General features: G+C 53.7%; 8 protein-coding genes and 1 non-coding gene across 9 annotated transcripts; 4 read left to right on the top strand and 5 right to left on the bottom strand.

Moving 5' to 3' along the window:
• Positions 1–465: 465 nt before the first annotated feature.
• On the bottom strand, positions 466–1,920 carry G647_04092 (uncharacterized protein; the record flags this gene model as incomplete). Its single annotated transcript, XM_008728436.1, has 3 exons — positions 466–1,029; positions 1,080–1,498; positions 1,551–1,920. The coding sequence occupies 3 exons, from the start codon at positions 1,918–1,920 to the stop codon at positions 466–468; spliced, it is 1,353 nt and encodes a 450-aa protein (XP_008726658.1).
• Positions 1,921–2,105: 185 nt separating this feature from the next.
• G647_04091 lies at positions 2,106–2,221 on the top strand. The gene has a single exon (XR_573441.1). It is a non-coding gene; the product is annotated as a 5S ribosomal RNA (ribosomal RNA).
• A 2,870-nt stretch (positions 2,222–5,091) lies between these two features.
• On the top strand, positions 5,092–6,603 carry G647_04090 (uncharacterized protein; the record flags this gene model as incomplete). The annotated part of the gene is made up of 1 exon (XM_008728435.1): positions 5,092–6,603. One exon carries the CDS (start codon positions 5,092–5,094, stop codon positions 6,601–6,603), a length of 1,512 nt encoding a protein of 503 aa, XP_008726657.1.
• A 30-nt stretch (positions 6,604–6,633) lies between these two features.
• Positions 6,634–8,054, bottom strand: G647_04089 (uncharacterized protein; the record flags this gene model as incomplete). The annotated part of the gene is made up of 5 exons (XM_008728434.1): positions 6,634–6,929; positions 6,985–7,279; positions 7,331–7,449; positions 7,509–7,833; positions 7,881–8,054. The coding sequence occupies 5 exons, from the start codon at positions 8,052–8,054 to the stop codon at positions 6,634–6,636; spliced, it is 1,209 nt and encodes a 402-aa protein (XP_008726656.1).
• Positions 8,055–8,475: 421 nt separating this feature from the next.
• On the top strand, positions 8,476–10,457 carry G647_04088 (uncharacterized protein; the record flags this gene model as incomplete). Its single annotated transcript, XM_008728433.1, has 5 exons — positions 8,476–8,608; positions 8,671–8,883; positions 9,008–9,163; positions 9,217–9,991; positions 10,079–10,457. The coding sequence occupies 5 exons, from the start codon at positions 8,476–8,478 to the stop codon at positions 10,455–10,457; spliced, it is 1,656 nt and encodes a 551-aa protein (XP_008726655.1).
• Positions 10,458–10,740: 283 nt separating this feature from the next.
• Positions 10,741–11,892, bottom strand: G647_04087 (uncharacterized protein; the record flags this gene model as incomplete). Its single annotated transcript, XM_008728432.1, has 1 exon — positions 10,741–11,892. The coding sequence occupies one exon, from the start codon at positions 11,890–11,892 to the stop codon at positions 10,741–10,743; it is 1,152 nt and encodes a 383-aa protein (XP_008726654.1).
• A 530-nt stretch (positions 11,893–12,422) lies between these two features.
• Positions 12,423–14,105, bottom strand: G647_04086 (uncharacterized protein; the record flags this gene model as incomplete). The annotated part of the gene is made up of 1 exon (XM_008728431.1): positions 12,423–14,105. One exon carries the CDS (start codon positions 14,103–14,105, stop codon positions 12,423–12,425), a length of 1,683 nt encoding a protein of 560 aa, XP_008726653.1.
• Positions 14,106–14,774: 669 nt separating this feature from the next.
• Positions 14,775–16,196, bottom strand: G647_04085 (histone acetyltransferase type B subunit 2; the record flags this gene model as incomplete). The annotated part of the gene is made up of 3 exons (XM_008728430.1): positions 14,775–15,900; positions 15,954–16,134; positions 16,175–16,196. The coding sequence occupies 3 exons, from the start codon at positions 16,194–16,196 to the stop codon at positions 14,775–14,777; spliced, it is 1,329 nt and encodes a 442-aa protein (XP_008726652.1).
• Positions 16,197–16,655: 459 nt separating this feature from the next.
• Positions 16,656–20,894, top strand: G647_04084 (uncharacterized protein; the record flags this gene model as incomplete). Its single annotated transcript, XM_008728429.1, has 1 exon — positions 16,656–20,894. One exon carries the CDS (start codon positions 16,656–16,658, stop codon positions 20,892–20,894), a length of 4,239 nt encoding a protein of 1,412 aa, XP_008726651.1.
• Between the last annotated feature and the right edge of the window lie 1,431 nt (positions 20,895–22,325).

Below are 22,325 nucleotides of genomic sequence, written 5' to 3'. Positions count from 1 at the left end.
TCCGCCTCTCTGCTTAATGATTACAACATGGTGGTCTTACATATCCAGTGACCTGGCGAGCCTGCGCAGGAGCAGGGGAGGGCAGGGCAACGCAGGGCGCAGGGCAGCTGTGGCAAATCTTCGGCCGTAGCAAAAGAATCCCTCCGAAAGTACCAGGTTCGCTAAGTTCCTTGCGGTCCTTCTCAGCCTCATTCCCTTCAGGGTTGATCGACGATCAATCCCCCCCAGGTCCTCCAAAGCATGTGCCATGGACGCACTTGCAATACACCGCATGCAACCAGTAAGCCAGGCGAGATATGGAGCCAGCCTTAGTTAATGACCTGATGCACACCCTTTTTGCGAACCCATTCTCGAAACGCGAAAGATGCAGACAACCGTCGGGTATCAAGATCGTGACCCTCTCCCTTTCCAAGACGAAAAGACCCAACGCCACGCTTGATGCTTCGGAACCACGCCGCCACGTTCTCATAACGCTGCGAAATCCCCCTCGAGCACGGCTTTGGCGAACGGTATATTGCCAGAGTCCGCTATTCTTCCGCCAACCACTTCGCCAAGAGTTTCAATGAGTTTGGCTCGCATGTTGGCAGCAGAGGCCTCTGAATGGCCGTTCATCATCGGGATATCGTCATCCACCAGTGTTCGCAGAGAAATCAGAATTGCGGCAACCACTTTTTCTGCTTCGGCTTTCTTCACGCTGCCTTCTTGAATATCCTCTTCCAGGAGCTGACCGTAGACTTTGACATTGGGCAGAATGAGCTGGCGGGCCACTTCGGCGCCACCGACGGCTTTCAATCCGAGGATGGCACCGTAGTGGCTTCCGTACGGCTTCTTGGGGTCGAGGAAGGTCTTCAGACACGACCGTGCTAGCCGAGGTTTGAGATTATGTGAGTATTTGGCGTATCTGTTGCAGAGGTGGCCCAGCAACGCCGCAGCTAGATCTCGCAGGTCGTAGTGATCGAGTGCTCCTATGCCTGTGCCCAATGTTCGTCCGATCAAGCAGGTCAATACGGGAGGGACCATGGATGCCACCTGTTCGACTGTCAGTTATCCCTCACCTTGGCCGTTCCTTGATCACATACGTATGGTGTCAGATTGAGCTTCTCATTCCTTGTCAACGCATCCGTGACCAGCATCATCTGAGTCAACACAAACAGATCCTTCAAGTTATGCGTGACCTTTTCTGCGACGAATTGCACAAAGTACGGCACCAGCTGGTGTAGACCTGGATCTTCTTTCAAGCTGGCCAGCCCCGCCGTGCGATATTCCAGTTGCGTCTCATCCAGGACCGATGAGCAGACCTTCTCAAAGTACAGTTGTAATTCTTTGGAGAGGATATGTTTGACCTGAGGTTTGGTGGTGGTGTTGTCTGCGCCACTCATAGCAGCCAGCGCGTGGTTCGCGTTCGGTCCCTTCGGTATGAGTTCGAGATTCCGCGCTTCATTTGAGGTTGGGTTTTGAGGTATTGAGGGTTGGACGCCCTCGACGGCAAGCCAGTGCGCTGTAGTCAGGTCAGACGCAGCTCATCACAATGGTAAAGAGCGATCACTCACCTGTGAATGTCACTTCTCTGGGCACTTTCGGTAGCGGCGCGTTGATAAGCTTCTCGAAGTCCATCTCTTCATCCTCGACGTAGAACAGCGGTTGCCCAGGACCCAGTGACGCCTGGCCATACTTCAGCGGTCTGGTAGATTCATAGCCGTAGAGTGGTTCAATGTCGAGCACGCGAAGGGCTTGCGATATATCTTGCGACCAGAGAATCGTGCGGCGGGCATGTTTCATGAACTTGAGGGCTTCTTGGAGGACTTGCGAGATGCGGTACTCCACATCGCGGCAGAGGGAGGTGTTGACTTCCTTGTTGAAGTTGTAAATTCCGACAGATTCAGCGACATCTTTGACCGTGTCTTGACCCCAGAGAGTCATTGCTGCATCGGTTCAGAGAATTGAGCGGTGGTCGCGATCAGATTGGGATAATGGGAATTATTCTGTTGTCAATCGCTTGCCCGCCACGGGGAACGCCACAGGATATTGCGGGCAGGGTAAGTGACGCGGTTTTAGCGGGCTTGGAAATAGAGATATATATTTAAGAGAAATATTCTTCTTCGCAATCGACCATAGGATGTGGAAAACAGGGCTTCCCGTTCGCTCAGCCGTACTTAAGCCACATGCCGGTTAGTTAGTACTAAGGTGGGTGACCACTTGGGAATCCTAGCTGTTGATTGTTTTTGGTTTTGTTCACCTTTCTAGAGCGTAATTTTTGGTTTACTCAAGATACCTACACCTTGCACGACCTTGGTGAATACGTATATCACGAGGGGTATTCTTTGGTTATCTTGATGCTCTCAAAAGGCGACATGAAAGCATGCCAAGTGGTGACAGCAAGAATTCATGTGCCAGAGGAGCCTTGTAGTGCGTTGGCGCGACAGAGACAAGTCGGAACTGGGACGTCAACCAATATTAAATCTCCTCGAAGCTCAGACTGAGCTCATTCGACGCATACCGCATTCATAACTGGATTCTCGAAACCTGTCCTTCTCCCACTCCTTCATGTCGACTAGAGTCGAAGGACAAACTTCATATCATCCACCATGCAGTTAATGTCGTCTGTTCAGGCCAAAGCTCGCGTTGACACAGTTTCCGTTCCGAACGAGCACGGAAGGCAATTCGTCGTTGATGACGAGCTCGAGATGAGGTGCCCCTCCGATCTTGATAATAAGTTTGGACGCATGGAGCCGTGCTACTTCCGCACATGTTTACCCAGCGATTGGCTGGACCTCGAAATCCATGCTAAGAGCGATGACCTCTGGGAGGACAGTAACGCTTGAATGCCCATCTCCACTCCAGATCGCAGTTGCGGTGTATATGATAACCAACCAAAAATGGACCAGGAGGAGACCGTTAGCGAGTCGTCGACTTGTAGCGCGCATGAAAAGCTCGATACCGGAACCGTGGAAAACTGAAAGACGTCAAAATCCTCTGCTACGGGTCGATTGCCATTGCTTCTCACACGCGTGCCGTTGCTGATATTCACCACGTCTCCGAGCGTCATTGTACCTCCCATCCCCTATCTTGTTACGATCTTGTTGATAAGCATGGATGATGAGGGGTTCAAGTGCGGCGCTGGGAGAAGGCTGGCGTGCGAGTAGCGAATTTGTATAGATTCTACCAGATGTCTGGGCGGTGGGCAGGGTGGTGTTGACCCATCCGACATTTTGACTCACCAGCTATGTCGTGCTCGCATTCGTCCCACGCAAAGGTCAAATCTTCTGGTAGTCAGGGTCGTTGGTGGAAGGTGAGTGAATTTATAGATGTAGCTTGCAACAGACCAACCAGCGTACATGGAGCCGTCACAACATGAGCCTTGGGAGGCATGCTTTCGCCAAGGTGTTCATGGCTCCGTTCACCATGAAAGCGGCTCCGAGTAGAAGAGTCCTCTCACCAAGACCTGGTGGTTCTACCCAAATGCAGCGAGGGTATTCCGCGCCCACCACATCTCTATGAGATTGACAGAAGCGATGACATTCCATGCCGTCGCCGGCCCCGTTGAGTTGGCAGTATGCTTGACCGTGAATTGTGGCTGGTATCGATGAACCCGTCTTCCTCGAAGATGTCGTTGAAGAATTTCCTGCAACGGTGCATCGCAAGTGAAGGAGCAAGTCGATCATTACCATCCAATATGCCGAATGTTGAGAAAAGGTGATAGCGATCTTGGACATGGGATAGGAATACCTTCAGCTCTGCCACAGATGCTCCGAATCTTAGACTCATAGGTCCGTCGCATAATATGATTGACCACCTGGCGAAGCGGGTGCACTTCTGGCTTTTGGGGTCTTGCTGCTCAACGAGCACAGATATAGACTCCCACAGAAGATGGTAGTGGAGATGTACAGTGTGCAGATGCTCAAAACGCAAGGCAGTCTTCCAGGGTCCCATAGTGCAGCAGGGATGGACCAGACGGACTCTTCAAGCTTCGAGGAGGCTCACAACACGATCCGTCATGCTCGAGTGAGCGTGGCTTGTTATCAGAAATATGCCACACTTCATCCTCTCTCTCACGTACCTGGCTTGGCATCACCCGCATGGTGGCAAAATGCGCAGATATCTAACTTTCCAACTGAACAGTGACAGCAGGAAATCAGGGGGAGCAACACTAGTTACTGTAATGGCTGGCTGTTCAGAGCTTGGGGAGAACACGTAAACTTCGACACGATCAAGAAATCCGACCGGGTCACGAGGCTCACTGTGAATCACGGCTCACAGTAATTACAGAGTGCCCGTGAGAGCGGCTTGGCTGGCTCCCCGAACCGCTAATGGGGGCATTGGCGCTCAACGGGCGGTCCAGTCAGGGGGCTAGGGGGCATTGAAGCCTGTTTAGAAGGCACGTCTAGGCCTAAACTGAAAACCGTAGGTGAGCCGATGCCACAGTCAGCCACTTTCTCTCCTCCGCCGAGGTAAGTCCATCCAGTTCATCAATACTTCTCGTCCCTCTCGAGTACACACCTTCCCACAGTCCACCCACAAGTTCATACGTTCTCAACAAGGGACTTAATTCGGGATGAGATGTCGCCCATTGATCCTTCCCGATGTATAGCACCATTGCTCCTTCCAACCGACCATCTTCGACGACTCCCTCGACAGCGGATCGCGCTTGTGATCGCTGTCGTCGGTTCAAGATCAAAGTGCGTTCAAAGCCCGCGTGTCCACGGATTGCCAGTTGACGAGCACCCTAGTGTCGAAGCTTGACGCCTGCCAAACACAAAGGTTCGGTGTCGTTGCCTTGTGACCAATGTCGCCGGGCTGGTTCGATATGCAAGTACGATGAGAAACGTCCCAAGCGAGGGCGACCTAGCAAGCAGTATGCAAACAAGTTCTTGCCCCTGTCAAGTCGATACTGTCTAATGTGTACACAGAGAATTACACCGCTCGAGCCTTCCCTATGATGAGACAGTGATCAGCTTTAAACCCTCCCCACTAGTAACGCCGCGGAATTTACCGAGCGTTCAATCCAGTCTTGCAAACTCTGACAGATCCGAGCTTCCATCAGACTCTTCTTATGGTCACCTCCAATCAGACAGTACGCTCGAGCGACATGATATGGTGCACAGCACATCAGATTGGTGTCTGGATCCGGTCGCAGACGCTCCCAAGGACCATCAGCGTCTCGATGGTTTCTCCCTTAGCAGCTGGGCTCTGACGCCCGTTCTAGACACCGAGCAACCTGCATCCAAGGATTCCGAAACGCTGGAGCCGCAAATACTGCCGGACCGCCTCGACAATGCAGCTACCACCGCTCCGTCACCGTACCAATTGCCTATTTCCCCGACAGTGGCAATGCAATCACCATTCGAGCCGAAGCCAGATACCGAGATCTGGCGGAGCGTACAGCACTTCTTCGAGACCATGCACGTTATTTTCCCGGTCTTGACGTATACTGACCTTCTTTCTCGCTTTGTTCTCGAGCCCCAATGGAGCGTGGCACCCGACTTCCGGACTCTTCTCTTTGCGGTACGTATGGTAACGGCCGCTGGGGAGCATCGGATGACTTCCAACAATGCGGAGAATCTCAAGAAGTTCATCGAGCAAGTGGAGAGATCACGGCTTTGTTATGACTTCGCCGAGTGCCCAACGCTAGACGAGGTGATCATTTCGCTGTTTTTGTTTACATCTTACAATGTGCTCGAAAAGCACAATCGAGCGTTCTTATACCTCGACGAGGCTCTGTCGCTAATGGAAACAGTGCAACCTGTTGGTGCTGAGGAGGAGGCCAGGAGGATGCACATTGAGCAGGTCCTGTACAACACCGAAGCGGCAAGCTTCGCAATTTATGCAGGCAAAGGCAGGAGACGTCGAGCCAAAAAGCCAATGGTGAACCTCGAACACTCCTCGATCAAGCCTTTAAGAATCGAGACCAGTGAACAGTCTGAGCAGGTTGCACTGCACCTGCTTGATCGACTTACAGAGATTCACGTCGCAGAGGACACAGAGGCGCTACGGATCATTAGCACCGCATCAGAAACTGACATGAAAACGCTATTTGGAGCAGCCTTTGAGATGCACCGTTATTGCAGGATCCAGGCTGCTGATGTTGCTGTTAGTCGACAATGGCAACTCTCGTCTAAGCTTGTATCCGGCTTTCGCCAGCGAACAGGCGTCGAGGAATTGAGGCAATCAACCATTGAGGGTCTGGGCAACGCCGCCCTAGCTTGGATCTGCTTGCTCAAAGAGGGCGAGCCTAGAATCGTGGGTTTGGGCAAATTGTCAGGGCTTGCGAAGAACATTGTCGCCCTCTCAGGAGGCAGGTGCCCGTCCTACCAAGTTGCTGGTCTCGTGAGTGCCATCATCAGGGAGGACCATGAAAGACAGTTCGCACCTGAACTTGCGGATGTCGTTCTACCCATGGTCTCCACAATACCTTCAACGCTCTACCCGGTCATCGATGGACCAATGGAAGGTGGCCCCGATAACGAGCCGACGCTGCATTCCTACCTTTGCTCGCCACAGCAATCATCATGCGTGGCGATGCCGCTGTCCACATATACGTGCGCTGACGAAGATTTTGACAATTCTGGTGTGGAAGATCTAAACTGGTTGGTCGATCTAACTTGAATGTTCATGACCGCGATTATTTGCGCTCTTTCAAGAAGGCTTGCCCGCGAACGCTGCACCAAACGCATCCACCTGCCTGGCTAACCAGGACTTCGTCACCTCGGCATTGACAGGAAAGGTGAAACCATGAGGGACACCAGGCAGGACCTCCTCAACGACCTTGACCCCAGCTGACCGGAGATGTTGCGCATATGCCAAGCCCTGGAACTTCAAAAGATCGCATGCAGCAACGGTCACATGTGTGGGCGGATGACTGGCGTCAAGCTTTGCCATTAGGGGGGACAGGAGAGGGTCGCAGGGATCAGTCCGACCGCCTGTGTACAGTTCTGAACATTGACATTAGCAACGACATCGCTTTCAACGCCGTGAAGCAGGACCAACCGTATAATTTCTCGAAATCCTTGACAACGGCGTCTGGGGCACGTTGAGAATCATCGAAAGACAGTCCATTCTGACTCTTTCCAATTGTGCGGTCGCGCTCGAACGTAAGTTGCGCTTTCGGATGCGCAGTTACAGGGACGACGAGGCTGACTAGCCGAAGACTTCGACACCTCTCGGATGACGCTGCTTGTGACAGCCGTATTGCAAGAGCCGCCGCAAGATTCCCTCCCGCAGATGCACCCCAAATGCCTATCCTGCTTGCATCAATATTGTATTCTGAAGCATGCCTGGTCACCTAGATCGATCATGTCAACGTCTGGTACAACACTTCGGAGCGGATGCCTACCCATTCCAATGCCTCACAACAGTCATCAAGAGCAGCGGGATACGGATGCTCAGGGGCCAGCCGGTAGTCGACACCAAGCACCACTGCTCGCAGTTCTGATGCCAGATGAATCGAAAAGGCTGCAGTATTGTGAGCGACGAAAAGCAGGGTGTATCGAGCGTGACAAAGCAGGACTAACCTTCGTCGCCTTCCGGCTTCCCATGGATCCAACCTCCTCCATGTAACATCAGGATGGCAGGCATTCCTTGCGCTTCTCCCTCGTTTCTTGCAATCCTCGGGACATACATGCGAATCCCGAACTTGTGTCCACTGCCATCGGAACATGGCACAGAGATGTTGCGTATGTCGATCGGAACTGGTGGCTGTTGACATTTGAGATCACATTGTAGTCGAGCCTCAGCGAGCGGCCCGTGCAGCAACGTGCTATCTATCCACTTCCGCATGTTTTCCACGTCAGCGCCATTGGGGACAGCAGTAAAGTCCACAGGGAGTCTAGCCATATGCTGAACAAGTCAGTGACGAACCAGTGTGCAATCTGGAGACTTCACACCTGTAAGAAGTCGACATCAGGCGCCTCTAGCGGGTTCTTTGCGTGCAGATCCATGCCCAACGCTTTACAGAGCAGTTCAAGAGCCGAGACATCGCTTGGGGGCTTGTCCTGGCCTTGTGCGTGGACGGGCTCGGCCACCGCGATGGCTGGCTCTTGCAGAGCAATTTCAGCCATCTTCCTGGATTTGCACTGAAGTCGAGGGTTTGGTTTGCTTCGAGCTCATTGAAGACTTTGATCCCAGCGCTGTCATGATGTGCTTTCCCAAGATGACCTCGGCCCTTGGTCTGAGGTTGGAATTTTGACGAATGGAGAAATCCCGATTGAGGAAATCCTCCAAGCGGCTAGCGTCTCCTTTGCCTCAATCTTCTCGCTTCTTGATACGGCGACATTGACCCCAGGTCCCCGCGTAAATCCAGAAGGAGCTGGACGACTTGGTCACGCTGGACTGGAAAATTCCCCATGGGCAAGCGAGGTGGACCCAGCAAGGGGGCTAGAACAGGAGCGTTGCCATTCGATAGCGAGGTATATCAGTCCCCTTACCCCGGAGACGTCGCCCCGGTTGCGATACACTGCATCGATCACTACCACACAGAACATGGCGTTCACCGGGGCCAAAAACCATGCTGCTGCGCATGAGGAGCGCGTCGACGAGGGTGTCCATGCCGAACCCGCCTTGGATCCCGTTCACCATCCTACTGGGTTTTGGAACTGGCGGCTCATCGTTAACAGTAAGTGCAAGCAGCCTTCAGCCGAACCCTCCTCTGTATAGTTCTGACACGGATTGCCGCAGTGATAATTATCGGGCTCTCTCTGGGTCTGTACGGCTACGACAATAACTTTGTCGCACCTCTTCTGGCGCTACCTCTCTTCATCCTCAAGTACCAGGGACACGGGCCCGCATTTACTGTGAGTGTGATGTTATGGATCCTCCTTCCAATACTGTCACTGACTTCCATATTGGCCCGGAACCTGGACTTGATTGTCACAGTACCGCTCGTAGGAGGTAGGTTCGGCCAATCTACCTAGCCATCTGTCGAAATCAAATAGCCCCATCCACTACACATTTGTTCGGCGACGTCATTGCCTCGAGCATTGATCAGATCTGGACATTTCTGATGGCTTCACAGCTGCAAGTGGCTCTTTTGTTGCTGTGCCTCTGATGAAACGCATCGGGCGGAAGAAGACCATGATGTTGGCATACTTCTGCCTGTGTACGCCTGGTTCGATCCTGCAAGTCTTTGCACCCAACATTGGCGCACTGGTGGTAGGCAGGTTCTGGAACTGTAAGCAACTCCCGGAATATCAGCTTCCTGCGTGCCCGAGCTGATTCTTCTAGATGTCGGGATCAGCGTCTTGACCACCACGGCACCACTCTACCTCACTGAACTGGTGCCTGCCCATATCCGGGCCCGAGCGGTTGGCTTCTGTGTTGCGGGAGTATGTGTGGTGGCTATTATCGCCACTACCATCGTTTGGGGGACCGAAAAGATCGATGACAGTCGTCAGTACAAGGTGCCCCTTGCCATCCAGGCCACCTGTCCTGTTGTATTTGGCGTTCTGATGCTGTTCTGCTACGAGTCACCGCTCTGGTACGTTCAAAATGGCAAGCTGGACGACGCGCGACGGGCGCTCATGGCACTTCGCAATAATGCCACGGAGCTCGTTGAGACTGAGCTATCCCTCAGCCAGGCGGCCGTTGTTGCCGAGCGTGAACGGCGTGAGCAGTCTAGATTCTGGGACATCCTGAATCGCACCCACTTGCAACGCACACTGACCGCTGGCACGCTCCTATGTTCCGGTCAGGTAGGCGGCCAGATCCTCATGCAGACATACTCGACAGTCATCCTTGTGCAAAGCGGCGTCGCCGACCCATTCCAAATCACCATCATCATCACATGCTTGCAGTTTCTCGGCACCATGGTCGGTCCTGTACTGGTTGACAAGGTCGGTCGAAGACCCGTCGCACTGGCGGGGTTCTCGATTCTCTTCGTCTTGGACATGGCCGCGGGCAGTCTCGCTGCTGCGGGTTTGACGACGAAAGGCCAACAGCTGGGTCTCGCGGCGGTATTCATCGTCTTTGCTTTCTTCAACGCCGCGTCATTCCAGTCACTGTAAGTCTGCCTGCTCCCGACGAAAGAAGTCAAGAAACTTGAGGCAGCTCTTTTCGGAGGTATGCAGCTAACAATTGATACCACCAGGGCCTTCCTTCTCCCGGCAGAGATCCCTACGCCGTCCCTCCGGGAACCGACAATGGCGTGGTCGACCTTCTGGTCATACTGCACGGCCGTGATAACGACCTTTGCCGTGCCACAGATCACCGCCCCAGATGCCGGCAATCTCGGGGCCCAAGCCGCGTTCATCTTCGGGGGGTGCGTCTTCGTCACGGTCATCTGGTCGTACTTTTACATCCCGGAAACCATGGCGCGCTCTGCTGCCGAAATCGACGAGATGTACGCTGCCAAGTTGCCCATGCGGAAGTGGAGAGGGTACAAGAGCCAGACCGTGAGGGAGGTGATGGTGGACGTGCGACGAGAGAGCGTGGAGAAAGAAGCCGCCCACCCAGGAAGCCCGGCATGAAATTGTGTGTCCCATGCCGAGTCAGTCTGCCTGGATTCTGGTGAATCACGGAAGGGGCATTGCAGGCTAGCAATGGCAAGGGGGGGTAATGGATCGGCCCAAGCAAGAGAATAAAAAGAAGGGTTCGAGAGTTGGGGACTGAGGAGCGAGGTGAGGAAGGAGTGTAGTGTGTAATATGTGTTCCGAAAACAAAAAAAACCAGCATCCGTTCTTCAACAAGTTCGTTCAATATCCTATTTACTGTAAGTTCTTCTTCACCCGCACGCTGCACTACCCTCACGCCTCAATCTTCATGACTGTCCGCAACCCGCCACACCAGTCTCTCCCCACTGACCTTCTTGTCTCTCAACAAGGTCAACGCCTTCTCTGCCCTCTCGAGCATCGTGGCGCCCTCGACGATCAACTGCTCGTTCGGCTCGACAATGCCCCTCTCCAGCACCGACGGCATGATTTCGCTCTGCAGCTTGTCCTTGAGAGCTGCGTCGTCTAGGTAGAAATGCGTCCTCACGCCCACGGCCTCGACGCCGACAGGCCAGTCGGCCGCCGCGAGCACGTCCATTTCGTAGACTGGCTTGATTCCCGGGGAGGGGTCCTTGACGATGATGGGGAGGAGGATCGCGACTTTCGTACCACGCGGCGTCGCTGTCAGCCTGGCGATGCGTGAAACGGGGAGGACGCTGCCTTGGAGGCTGCCGATACAGTCGAGGATGTATGCGATGCCGTTTTTTGCTATAGGATCAGCTGTGGTTGCGCACTCATGAGGCTCCACAAAGGAGATGATGTCCCGCTCGACGTCTGGATCTCGGTAGTCGAAACACCTTGCCGCGCCGTACCGGTGGTGTAATTTCTCATGGTGTGTTCTACTAGCTGTCGTGATGACGCGCCTATACCCGTAGTGCTTTAGGATTTGGAGCGCGAATTGTCCGACGCTGGAACTTCCTCCCCAGATTAAGATCCCTGCGTCGCGTTCCTCCTGCTCCGGCAGGTATCCGTCCGGTTTGGGCCACGGAAGGTCGAACCCAAACTCCTTGGTGAGGGTGTGCCATGCTGTGACGAAGTTGTTGGGCAGCGTCACGGCTTGCTGCATGGTGAAGTTGCGTGGCAGCTTGCCGAACAAGAACTCCGGCGCCACGACGTACTCTTGATGCGCCTTCTCGGCCTGGTTGCGCCAGGTGAAGCCGAAGACGAGATCCCCTGGCTGGTACTTGGTGGCGAGGGGTCCCACTTCGACTACTCGGCCTGCAACGCCGTCGCCTAGGAGTTGGGGATGTTGGACCAGGAGGCCGCCGTCTGCTTGGTGGAGATCGAGGGGCGTGGATGCCGTCCAGAGTGCTCGTACGCGGATTTCGTTGCCGGTCGGTGTCGGTGTGGGGACTTGGAGGATCTCCAGAGGCAGGCCTGGCCCAACTGTGACGACGGCGGGATGGGTTGCCATGCTGGGGCTGCTGTGAATGGTCAAGGCTCTCGATCGCGGTGTGAGTCGACGAACTGGTGAAAGCTGTGTCTTGGGCTGATGAGTTGTGTAATGGCTGACTTCAATACTCATGGGAAGAGGGCACCTTATATAGACGAAGTGCCTCGAGCATGACTGAGCACGACTTCTCGCATTTCCAAACCGCTGTGCTCATTCTTTCTGCCTCCTTCTTACAGGACCTGGACCCCTAGGCAAGCAAGCCTCATTACTAAGACCCGTCGTCATACGGAGGATCATAGAGGCCTGAAAATTCGTCCGTGTCTTGGGTATAATTCGACAAGATGACGGGGGAAGCCCAAAAAGCGAACTTTCGTTCCATATATCCTCGTCGACGGCCCTGCACCGCCACTCAGCAGGCGCCTGGGTGATCTCTGACAACAGTGTATGTATCTTGCTCGTCACGGTGGCGACTAACCGTTGCCAACCTCCACTTATTGTGAAAGACATTTGCGATTAAATGCGTTTACTGCTGGTCTTGAGGGCAGACACGTTCAAGCAGGTTCCGGCAGTATTGCTGCGTCTGCATATCGAGTATCTGGCTCCTGCAAGCTGTCTTCAGGTTCGAAGGTCGGTATGTCCGCAGCCATCTTCATATGTGTGTCACCAATCTGGGTCAGTTTGCGGACCACCCAAGCTCTCTCTTGCCCTGGCTCAAACACCATCAAGCACAGTCTCAAGGCGAAAATGACAAAGAAAGGCCCGAGGAAGGACGAGGTCAACATGAAAGGCGTGGTCCGACAGATTTCCCGGCACATCTCTCGGTTTTCCATCAGATATAGCGAGTTCTTCTCGGGCGCAATTTCCTTTTCATTTTCCTTCAAGATGAGATTGAGGATCAGCATGATTGTCCAGTGGCCTGTGTATTGCGATGCGATGAATACGTTGGCGAAAACATATTGTTTAGGAAAGACTGGATCCATGGTGTCCATTGATACCGTCTCGAGTCCGTTTCTCGTGAGAGCCGCTCGGAACCTCAGATTGATAGATTTCAGATTTGCCCTGTGCAGTCGTGCTCGCGCCAGCACCAGTTCCGTGTGGGCTGCAAACTGCTCAGGTGTCATCTTTCGCTTGGACTCGTCCAAATGCCTGGCATCCCTGAGCGTCGTGGGGATTTGCACATGTTCCAGGTAGAATTCTTCGGCTAGTTCAAAGATTTCGAGCCGCTCGTCAGTGATGCCCGAGGCTCGCAGATCGTTGTGGATCTTCTCAGCCATCTCAAGCCACTGTGGCTCGGCCAAAAAGCACGCTTCATCTCGCATAAATGCATCGATGATGATGGTATGTCGATACGCAAGATAGACGTCCCGGTCCAAGCCGCTTAGATGTCGATTCGGCCCCCGGAGCCGCATCAGCAATCCGGCGCCCCCGGAGTGACGTACCCATGAATCATTCGAGTCAGAAGCAAACATCTCGTAGAATGAGAGCAGGATGGTTGCAGACAGCGTCTCGGTCGACATGCCGTCTGTGTCGTTGGTCAGGGATTTGTTGAGCAGACGGAGAGCGTTGCCGTAGAACCGCCTCGATTCTTGCACGAAGAGTTCTGACTGCTGGACTCGACCTAGGTGGACCAGCGAAACAGCTCGAACGGTGCTGTCGAGGAGTCTCGAACCGAACATGCGTGGTAGTTGGGAGAGCCAGTTCTGGTGGCTCCGCATCTGAGGAGGAAGGAGAAGTGGCCCATGACCGCTCAAGGAGGACGAGAAGGTGCTGAGAAGCTGTTCTTGCGCCAGATACGGAGAGTAGACACTGCCATTGAGCGCCATAAGGAAGGTCATGTCAAGATTGATGGACCCGCCGTTCAGGGGGCCGGCAAGGTCTGTGCCAGCCTGGGTCCATTGGCCGTGCTGATGAAGTTGCTCGTCTAGGTCGGGAGTGTTGATGCGGGCGACTACCCCTAGCACTTCTTCTGGAGAGGATTCCGAGGACTGACTGTGGTGACTCGTCGATGTCGCGGGCGACTCGCTATCAACGCTGAGTTGAGCTTCGGTCGCATCCTTCTGAGCGAAGCGCTTCCTGAGCCTCGAGCCTTCGTCGTGGATTCTGAGATCGGAGTCGTATCCTGGACAGGGACGATTGCCCTTCTTGCAATTGTTGCAGGTCGGGCGCGTCAAGTCACACCTCACCCGACGCTGAACACATATTCGACACCCCTTGCTTCGCGGAACGCCGACCATGCCTAATGATATGCAGGAGGCATTGAAGAGACCGGTCCTCCTGGAACACGATCCGAGATGTGGACGGCGTATATGGATCGGTGGATGGATAGATAGTTATCGCAAAGCTGCGACTGGAATGGCTGATGCCTGAAATCTTCTGCCAGAACTGCGCTGTGAACGCCGAGCCGACTTGGACCAGGTCAATATTTGGATCACAGCTGCAACAGCGACTCTCCACTAAATCATACGGACTGCCAAATCATAGACACGCACCACGGCACCGTGCAAGTGCTGCCGATGATGACGACGATTTGTGGCGGCAGTCTACCTCTATCTGAGAGAATGGTGATATCCAGAGGCTCAGCCCTAATGAACTAACCGAGGCGAGATAAGCCTGCTGTGCGCAGCCACCGTCTCAGCGCTCTTGGTTTCATACGGACCGCTGGCCTAACTATCGCATTGCCGAATGGCCGCAGCCTCACGGCTAGAGGCTGTCCTGCCTACACTGTAGGCCGCAAAGAGTAAAGTCATCAAACGATGTTCTTTTGCATCGCATCTCTCAGATCGTCACCTATCGCCAAATGTCACCCAGTCAAACTACTCGTATACAATCTCCGTGTCCTGCCAATAGAACCCCTGCTCGTCAGGAGAGGAGCGGGAGACGAGAGACTTTGGAGTCGAAGGTCTCTAGCCTTCGAGCTCATTCATAGGCACATCCTCATCGTCAGGCCCAACAATGGCGTCGGCGACCTTCCACACTTGAATCAGGTTGTCATCCGCGGCACTGCACACCACCCAGGGACTGTTCTTGTTCCAGGCAAAGTCGCTAATGCGGTTGGTATGCCCTCCGTGCATGAACAGCAACTCAGGAGGACCGTCTTCGCTGTCTTCGGGTGCCTGCTCTTCTCCGACTTTCGCGAGATCCCAAAACATGATTCTTCGATCATAGCTGCTGGACGCGAGCACCGACTCCTCGAACGGATGCCATTCCAGAGTTGTCACGCTGTCATTGTGCCCCTCGAGGACGTGCAATTTGTCTTTGAGGTTCCGCAGGTCCCAGATGGCAATGGTCTTGTCGGCGCTTCCCGTCGCCACCACCGTCTCCACAGCCCCATTGAATGCGATCGCATTGATCGCGTCGCGATGCTGGTTCTCGCCCTTGGCAGAGGCTCTCGTCGTGTCAGGCTGCCGCAGATCCAGAAGCTGCATAGTCAGGTCGTCCGAGACGGTTCCCAAGAGGTGTGGCAGAATGGGATGGAATTGGACGTCGTTGACGATTCCGCCATGGTGCGTGTATCGCCGCGATTCGTTGAGCAGCTTGTTCGATTTCGAGGCTTGTGAGATGTCCCACAGTCGAACTGTGTAGTCTTCGCTAGCTGTTGCCAACCGCCCACTTTGATGCGGATCCCAGCTGAGTCCGTAGCCTTCTTTGGTATGACCGCCGAGTTCCAGCGTCGGCTTAGGCGTTCCCGTAGGTATTGAAGAAAATTTTGTCTTGTCCCAGATCAGAATACGTCCATCTGTGACCATGGTCGCAATAATGTTGGGGTTTTGTGGTTGGTATCGAGCTTTGTTCACCTCGCCAGGATGGTCGATCTTTTGCGTAATGGTGAACTTGACTTCGAATTGGTTCTTGCCCGATGGACCTCCGCCATAACCGCCAATCTCCCCCGTCTCTTCATTGTAGTCCTTGACGTCCGGCTTCTTTGGCTTGGGTAACTGGACGTCGGCGATCTCAAGGTAGTTTGGTTGCCCCTCGGCGGTATGTGTGCCAATCAGCAGCCGGTGTTTGGAGTAGTTTGCGTCGGGTGCGCTGCAAGATGTTAGCAGTAAGCCAGGCGGCTCATAGGGAGGAATTTGGCTGACTCTGTGATGTCTGGGAACCATTGGGTGGTCAAAGTGGGCCAGTCTAAGGCGGTGCTGAGGATCATGTCATAGAGAAATGGCGCATTCTTCTTCCATGTCTTGTATTCTTCATTGATGATTTTTTGCTCAGATTCAGCGTCTTCCTGGTTGAGCTCCTGCTCGCTCACTGGGGGTTCAGAACCTGGTTAGTGACTGCATGCAGGAATACGAATGCGCCTTACTGTTCTCATCCTCGTCTGCCATGGTGGCTGAAAAAGCAAGGCGGGCGAAGGTTCCAGGGCGCAGAGAAACAAGCGGCGACAGGCGTGGTAGTATGAATAGCCAAAGGTGTGCTTGACGTGGTTGAACGGTTCATGAATACCACGAGACTTGTATGTGAGTTCATATTGCATGGAACGCGGCGCGGTCGCGTAAATTTATACGGTGGAGCGATCGCCCAGAGATGACGTCCGAAAGAGGAAAAGATGCCGAGCCCAAATTCCCCAGATCTGCCTTTCGCCATCGAGTCGACGACTCATCATCGAACCAACAAACAATTAGCTACTATCTGTCACAAATATCTAGGCAGGATATCCTTCATTCTGCCCTGCGCGTCTGGTACCTGCGCATCCTGCATGTGAATTTCAGGAATCGTGGTCTCATCATTCGCCCTCTCTTTACCGACATCAACGTCTCTCGCGTGGTTCCGCGCCCACCGCCACCATGGGTGTCCCGAAGTTCTTCAGATGGATGAGCGAGCGGTATCCGGCCATCTCGCAGCTCATCGCCGAAAACCGTATTCCCGAGTTCGACTGTCTCTACCTCGACATGAACGGCATCATCCACAATTGTACCCACAAAGACTCGGACTCTCCTTCGTTCCGGATGACGGAGGACAAAATGTTCATCGCCATCTTCAACTACATTGAGCACCTCTTCGGCAAAATCAAACCCAAGAAGCTGTTTTTCATGGCAATCGACGGTGTCGCACCCCGCGCCAAGATGAACCAGCAGCGCTCTCGCCGCTTCCGGACGGCCCTTGACGCGGAAAAGGCTCGGGAGAAAGCGATCAAGGAGGGCCTAGAGCTCCCCAAAGAAGAGCCCTTTGACAGCAACTGTATCACTCCTGGTACCGAGTTCATGGCGAAACTCACCAAGCAACTCAAATATTTCATCAGCAAGAAAGTCTCCGAGGACGTCGAGTGGCAGGGTGTCGAAGTCGTTCTATCTGGCCACGAAGTACCCGGTGAAGGTGAACACAAAATCATGGAATACATCCGCCAGGCCAAAGCGCAGCCTGGTTACGATCCCAACGTCCGTCACTGCCTCTATGGTCTTGATGCAGATTTGATCATGTTGGGTCTTCTCAGTCATGATCCTCATTTCTGCTTGCTTCGAGAAGAGGTCACCTTTGGGAGGCAGTCACAGAAGAAGTCGAAAGAGCTAGAACACCAGAACTTCTACCTAATGCATCTCTGCGTTGTACGAGAATACCTTGAACTGGAATTTCAAGATCTCCAACAGGAAGGTGCCCTTGATTTTGAGTATGATATGGAACGGATTATTGATGACTTCATCCTCATGGCTTTCTTTGTCGGAAACGATTTCTTACCGAACCTTCCTAACTTGCACATCAACGAGGGTGCATTGGCGCTTATGTTCCAGAAGTACAAGCAGATTCTTCCTACACTGGGCGGGTACATCAATGAACACGGTGTCATCAACCTGCAAAGAATGGAAGTGCTCCTGGATGAACTGTCCGAAGTGGAGCACCGCTTTTTTGAGGCAGAGTACGCCGACTCCAAATGGATCGATGCAAAGCGCAATGGTCAAGCTGCGGACAGGCCGCTCACAGCGTCGCGTGGGCCCGTCAAGATTTCTCCTGAACAGAAGAAGATTTTCAACGACGTCAAGAAGTTCTTCGTTTCGCCTGTCAATAAAGACCCTGCCACCAGGCAGCCCCTCAATCTTCCTCCTACGCTCCCTGCGAGAGACCGGAAATTTGTGCAGCAGCTGGCGACTGATCTAAACCTCCAATGGTCTACCCAGGAAAATGAACAAGGTGACCGCTTTCTTCAGCTCGAGTTCCCGCCCGCGTCACGGGCGGATGACTCGGGCGATGAAGAAGACGAAGAATCCCAGTTGGCTATCATGCGTGTTCTAAAGCGTTACGAACATGCCAAAGTTGAACAGGCTACCGATGAGCAGGCCCAAAAGGAGATGGAGCAGAAGTACGACCAGAAATTCCATGACTGGAAGGATACATATTACAAGGAGAAGTTTGGCTGGGGTCTTGAGAACGAAGAAGGCTTGCGGCATCTGACAGAGAACTACGTGCAGGGTCTGCAATGGGTTCTTTTCTACTATTATCGTGGAGTTGCGTCTTGGCCATGGTTTTATCGATATCACTACTCACCCATGATCTCCGATGTCAAGAAGGGTCTTGGGGCTGATATGAACTTCCAGCTTGGACAGCCATTCCGACCGTTCCAGCAACTCATGGGAGTGCTTCCAGACCGAAGTAAGAAGATTGTTCCTACCGTCTACCATGATTTGATGACGTCGAAGGATTCGCCTATTATCGACTTCTATCCACGAGATTTTGAGCTTGACATGAACGGCAAGAAACAGGAATGGGAGGCTGTTGTCAAGATCCCGTTCATCGAGGAACAGCGCTTGCTCAGTGCTATGGCGCCAAAAGATGCTTTGCTCTCGGAAGAGGAGCGCTTGCGAAACGATTTCGGCGTCAGCCTCAAATTTGTCTACTCTCCCGAGGTAGACTACATCTACCCATCCTCTCTTGTCGGTATCTTCCCTGACCTTCCACACTGTCGCTGCATCCAGAACGAATTCGAATTGCCGACCATGGATGGACTGGAGCCGTATGTCGGTCTAGTCGAGGGCGTTAAGCTTGGGGTTGCAGCTTTGGCTGGCTTTCCGAGTCTGAAGACCCTGCCTTTCACTGCGTCATTGGGCTTCCATGGCGTCAGTGTCTTCCAGCAAGACAGTCGAAATGAGAGCATGGTGGTCACAGTGTCAGATACCGAGACGCGCGCCAAGGTGGAGTTTGCCAAAGTGCTGCTTAACAAGCGTGTACACGTTGGCTATCCATTCTTGCAGGAAGCGAAAGTGGTGAAGATTTCCGACGAGCTCTTCGACTATGTTCCGATCACCACTGATGAAAATGCTCCCCATCAAGTGAGGGCCATTGAACATTCTGGAAAAGAAATTGACGACTTCCACAAGAAGGCGGAACGAATCGAGAAATACTACAGCAAGCGACTCGGGATGTTGATCGGTGACGTCGAGTCCCTTGTTCACGTGGAAATGCTCAAGGGCTTGAAGAAACTGGATGACGGGTCGACTGTCAAGGAGTTTGCAGAGATGCCCGGCCTGGAAACGATCCACGCCACACAGGTTGTTGTCGAGAACGTGATCAGCCAGGATGTTCGCTTTATCGAACAAGCCGCTCTGCCTATCGAGGAAGAGTTTCCCGAAGGGACTAACGCTTTCTTCTTAGGTGACTACGCCTACGGACGGCCTTTGAGTGTCATCGGCCACGAAAATGGAAAGGCAAAATGCTTGATTGCGTTGTCAAAAGGTCGTCAAGTCGAATTCGGACGCGACATTGCTCGGCAAGCCGAACGACTGTCTCCCTATGTGCCATCATATCAAATCGCGCAGAGTCTAAACCTAAACGCGTTGGCATTGGCCAAGATCACCTCGTCCTTCTCGGTTCGCGTCGATGATCAAAGAGTGAACCTCGGTCTCAATCTGAAATTTGAGGCGAAGAAGCTGAAAGTCTTGGGCTACTCGCGCAAGGGCGGCAGCGGCTGGGAATTCAGCCAGGCTGCAATTCAACTGATCCAGCAATACATGATCAAATTTCCACAGTTCATTGCTGGAATCCACAACAACCCTCAGGGCGATATGTTACCGGCTACTGCGTATTTCCCAGGCAGCTCACCTGAGGAAGCCAAGGCCAAGATTAAGGAAATCCAAGCGTGGCTCAAAGAGATCGAGTCCAAGAGCTTTGAGAGAGTGCCACTGGAAGCGGAGCAGCTCGATTCAGAGATCGTGAAGCTCATCGAACAAGCGGCAGATGAGGCCCTGCGCACTGAACCACCCCCGGAGAACAAGACGCTTGGCGGTGTCCCGAGAAATGGCCTCTTGAAGCCATCAGATGCACAATGGCGTCTAGGAAACCAGAAATTTGGTCTTGGAGATCGTGTCATCTACGTGGCTGACTCGGGCAAAGTGCCGATCGCTTCCAAGGGAACCATTGTGGGCCTCACCCTGACAACAAGAGAGACGTGGCTCGATGTCGTTTTCGATGTTTCTTTCATGAGTGGAACATCCTTGGGCGACAGATGCTCCCCATTCAGAGGCTCAACTGTTCCGACATGGTCGGTTCTGAATCTAAGCAATCGTCAAGTTGTTGCATCGTCTCAAGCGAGTGCAAATCGACGGACGAATGGAGCGGCCACACCGCTGACTGTTGCGGGCTATGGCTTGCCTGGGATCAATGGCCAGGGTCAACTGCGCCCAGCTCAGACACCCCCAGCTCTGAGAGGATCATGGCGAGGAGCCGTATCAGGACAAGCCCCGGGCCGTGGAAACATGAACGGCAGTGCGGGTCGTGGCCAGCAGAATGGAAGAGCAATGCCTCTCCGGAACGGACCGCCTGCCAATGGAAACCGTGGTAATGTCACAAACGGCCAGTATCCTCGCGGCGGACGTGGAGGCATGGGACATGTCAGTCGCGCCGGTTATACAGTCGTTGATCGCGGCGACCCTCAAGCTGGTGTCGTGCAGCAAAACCCGAACTTTCGGCCCAAGGCGCAAAACCACGTCCCTCCGCCGTCGAGCCTGGATCAACCTTCCACCCCACGAGGTCGTGGACGTGGACGAGGTGGTGCATCTCGAGCAGGAAGAGGTGCAACGCCGCGGGGAACTGCTTGAATTTGAACTCTTCGCTAGCGAAAGATTGTGCGGGCAGCCTAAACCCCTCAGGCTCAGAGCACCCATTGTGCGTGGTGATGGCGTCGAGGTGACAGTGATTGCTGGTAAGTAAGGCGTTTCAGTCACACAGAGGCGACACTGTTATCGCTCCAGTCGAATGCTTGCTGCCAGATGGAGCCTCGAATGATTGGACCTTCGGCGAGGCTAGCAATCCTGGCTCCCGTCTGTGCATAGAGGCGTAGCCCCCGCAGTTCGAGCATGACGCCCATCTCCACACAATACCAGCAACCACTACTCCGTACATGCTCGAGGACATGCGGAAATACCGCCTCGCACTACCGTCGTGCCCGCGAGAGAGGGCACAGCCTGATAGAGAGCAGGACCGCCATTTCGACACTGCGGCAACCAGATCATTGATTAGTCGGCCGATCTACTGTACTTCCAGCTGCCGCTTCCACTGACCCCTGCTCTCACGAATCGACGCCTACGCAACGCAAAATGCACGTCATTGCCACCCTGATTGGCCTGAGGTTGTCGCAGGTCTCCCCCCGTGTTCGCACTTGCGCACTGCTCCGCTAGCTTTTCCGAAGGGCGCCCATTTTCGTCGAAAGGGTTCACATTCACCCGAGCGTTTCAACGCTGGCCACATGTTCCACTCGACCACCCCTCGCCCTGTCCGATGCTGATTCGACGAGCCTGCGGCGTTCCTGACATTCTCCACGCCACACTTCACTCACGTCAGAACTGCTCAACAGCTGAGGGTGGGTGCTTCCCCCACGCTATCGAGCGTCAGACACGTTCGCTGTCATGCAACTTCATGTCGAATGACCGAATGCCGGGTTCCCCACACCGTCAACCCACGTCGAGAACTGCGCCCTCGCCATGCTCACATCGGATCAACATGTTCACGGGCTGTGCGTTCATGGCAGCGCACATGGCCTGAGTGTCGATAGGTTCGCAGCAGGATTTGTCATTGTCGCGAAATACGTGACTTGCGGCCTGAAAAGCTGTCGGGTTAGTCTTCTTCCTGCTCGCACAGGATACACGCCTGCACCGTCCGATACCGCAGACGCAGTGGAACTCGACAGGTGGCAGCCGCAGAATACGAGCAAATGCCATAAGACTCTCCACTGAATTGCTCTGTTACATGTTGTTATTCCCGCGTTCCTTATCGCATAGAAGGTAAGCGTGACTAGCTTTCTCAATCATGCATGGACTTGCCAATCACGTTTATGCAGCGGTCCGACCCACGATCACACGTCGCTGCTGGTTTCCATTCTGCCTGCGTAGACCTTGTCTGTCCTTCGCCGTTTTCTTTCCTCACACGTCCTTTGGACCGGAGCAGTTTCCCTAGAATAGCCATACTACCAGAATGCGGACCTCGACCTTAACTTTCTACAGACCACCGTCCAGTATCAAGTGAAGCAGTGC

Source organism: Cladophialophora carrionii (assembly GCF_000365165.1).
Source record: "Cladophialophora carrionii CBS 160.54 unplaced genomic scaffold supercont1.3, whole genome shotgun sequence".
Taxonomy (NCBI): domain Eukaryota; kingdom Fungi; phylum Ascomycota; class Eurotiomycetes; order Chaetothyriales; family Herpotrichiellaceae; genus Cladophialophora; species Cladophialophora carrionii.
This window is presented reverse-complemented; position numbering and strand designations above follow the sequence as displayed.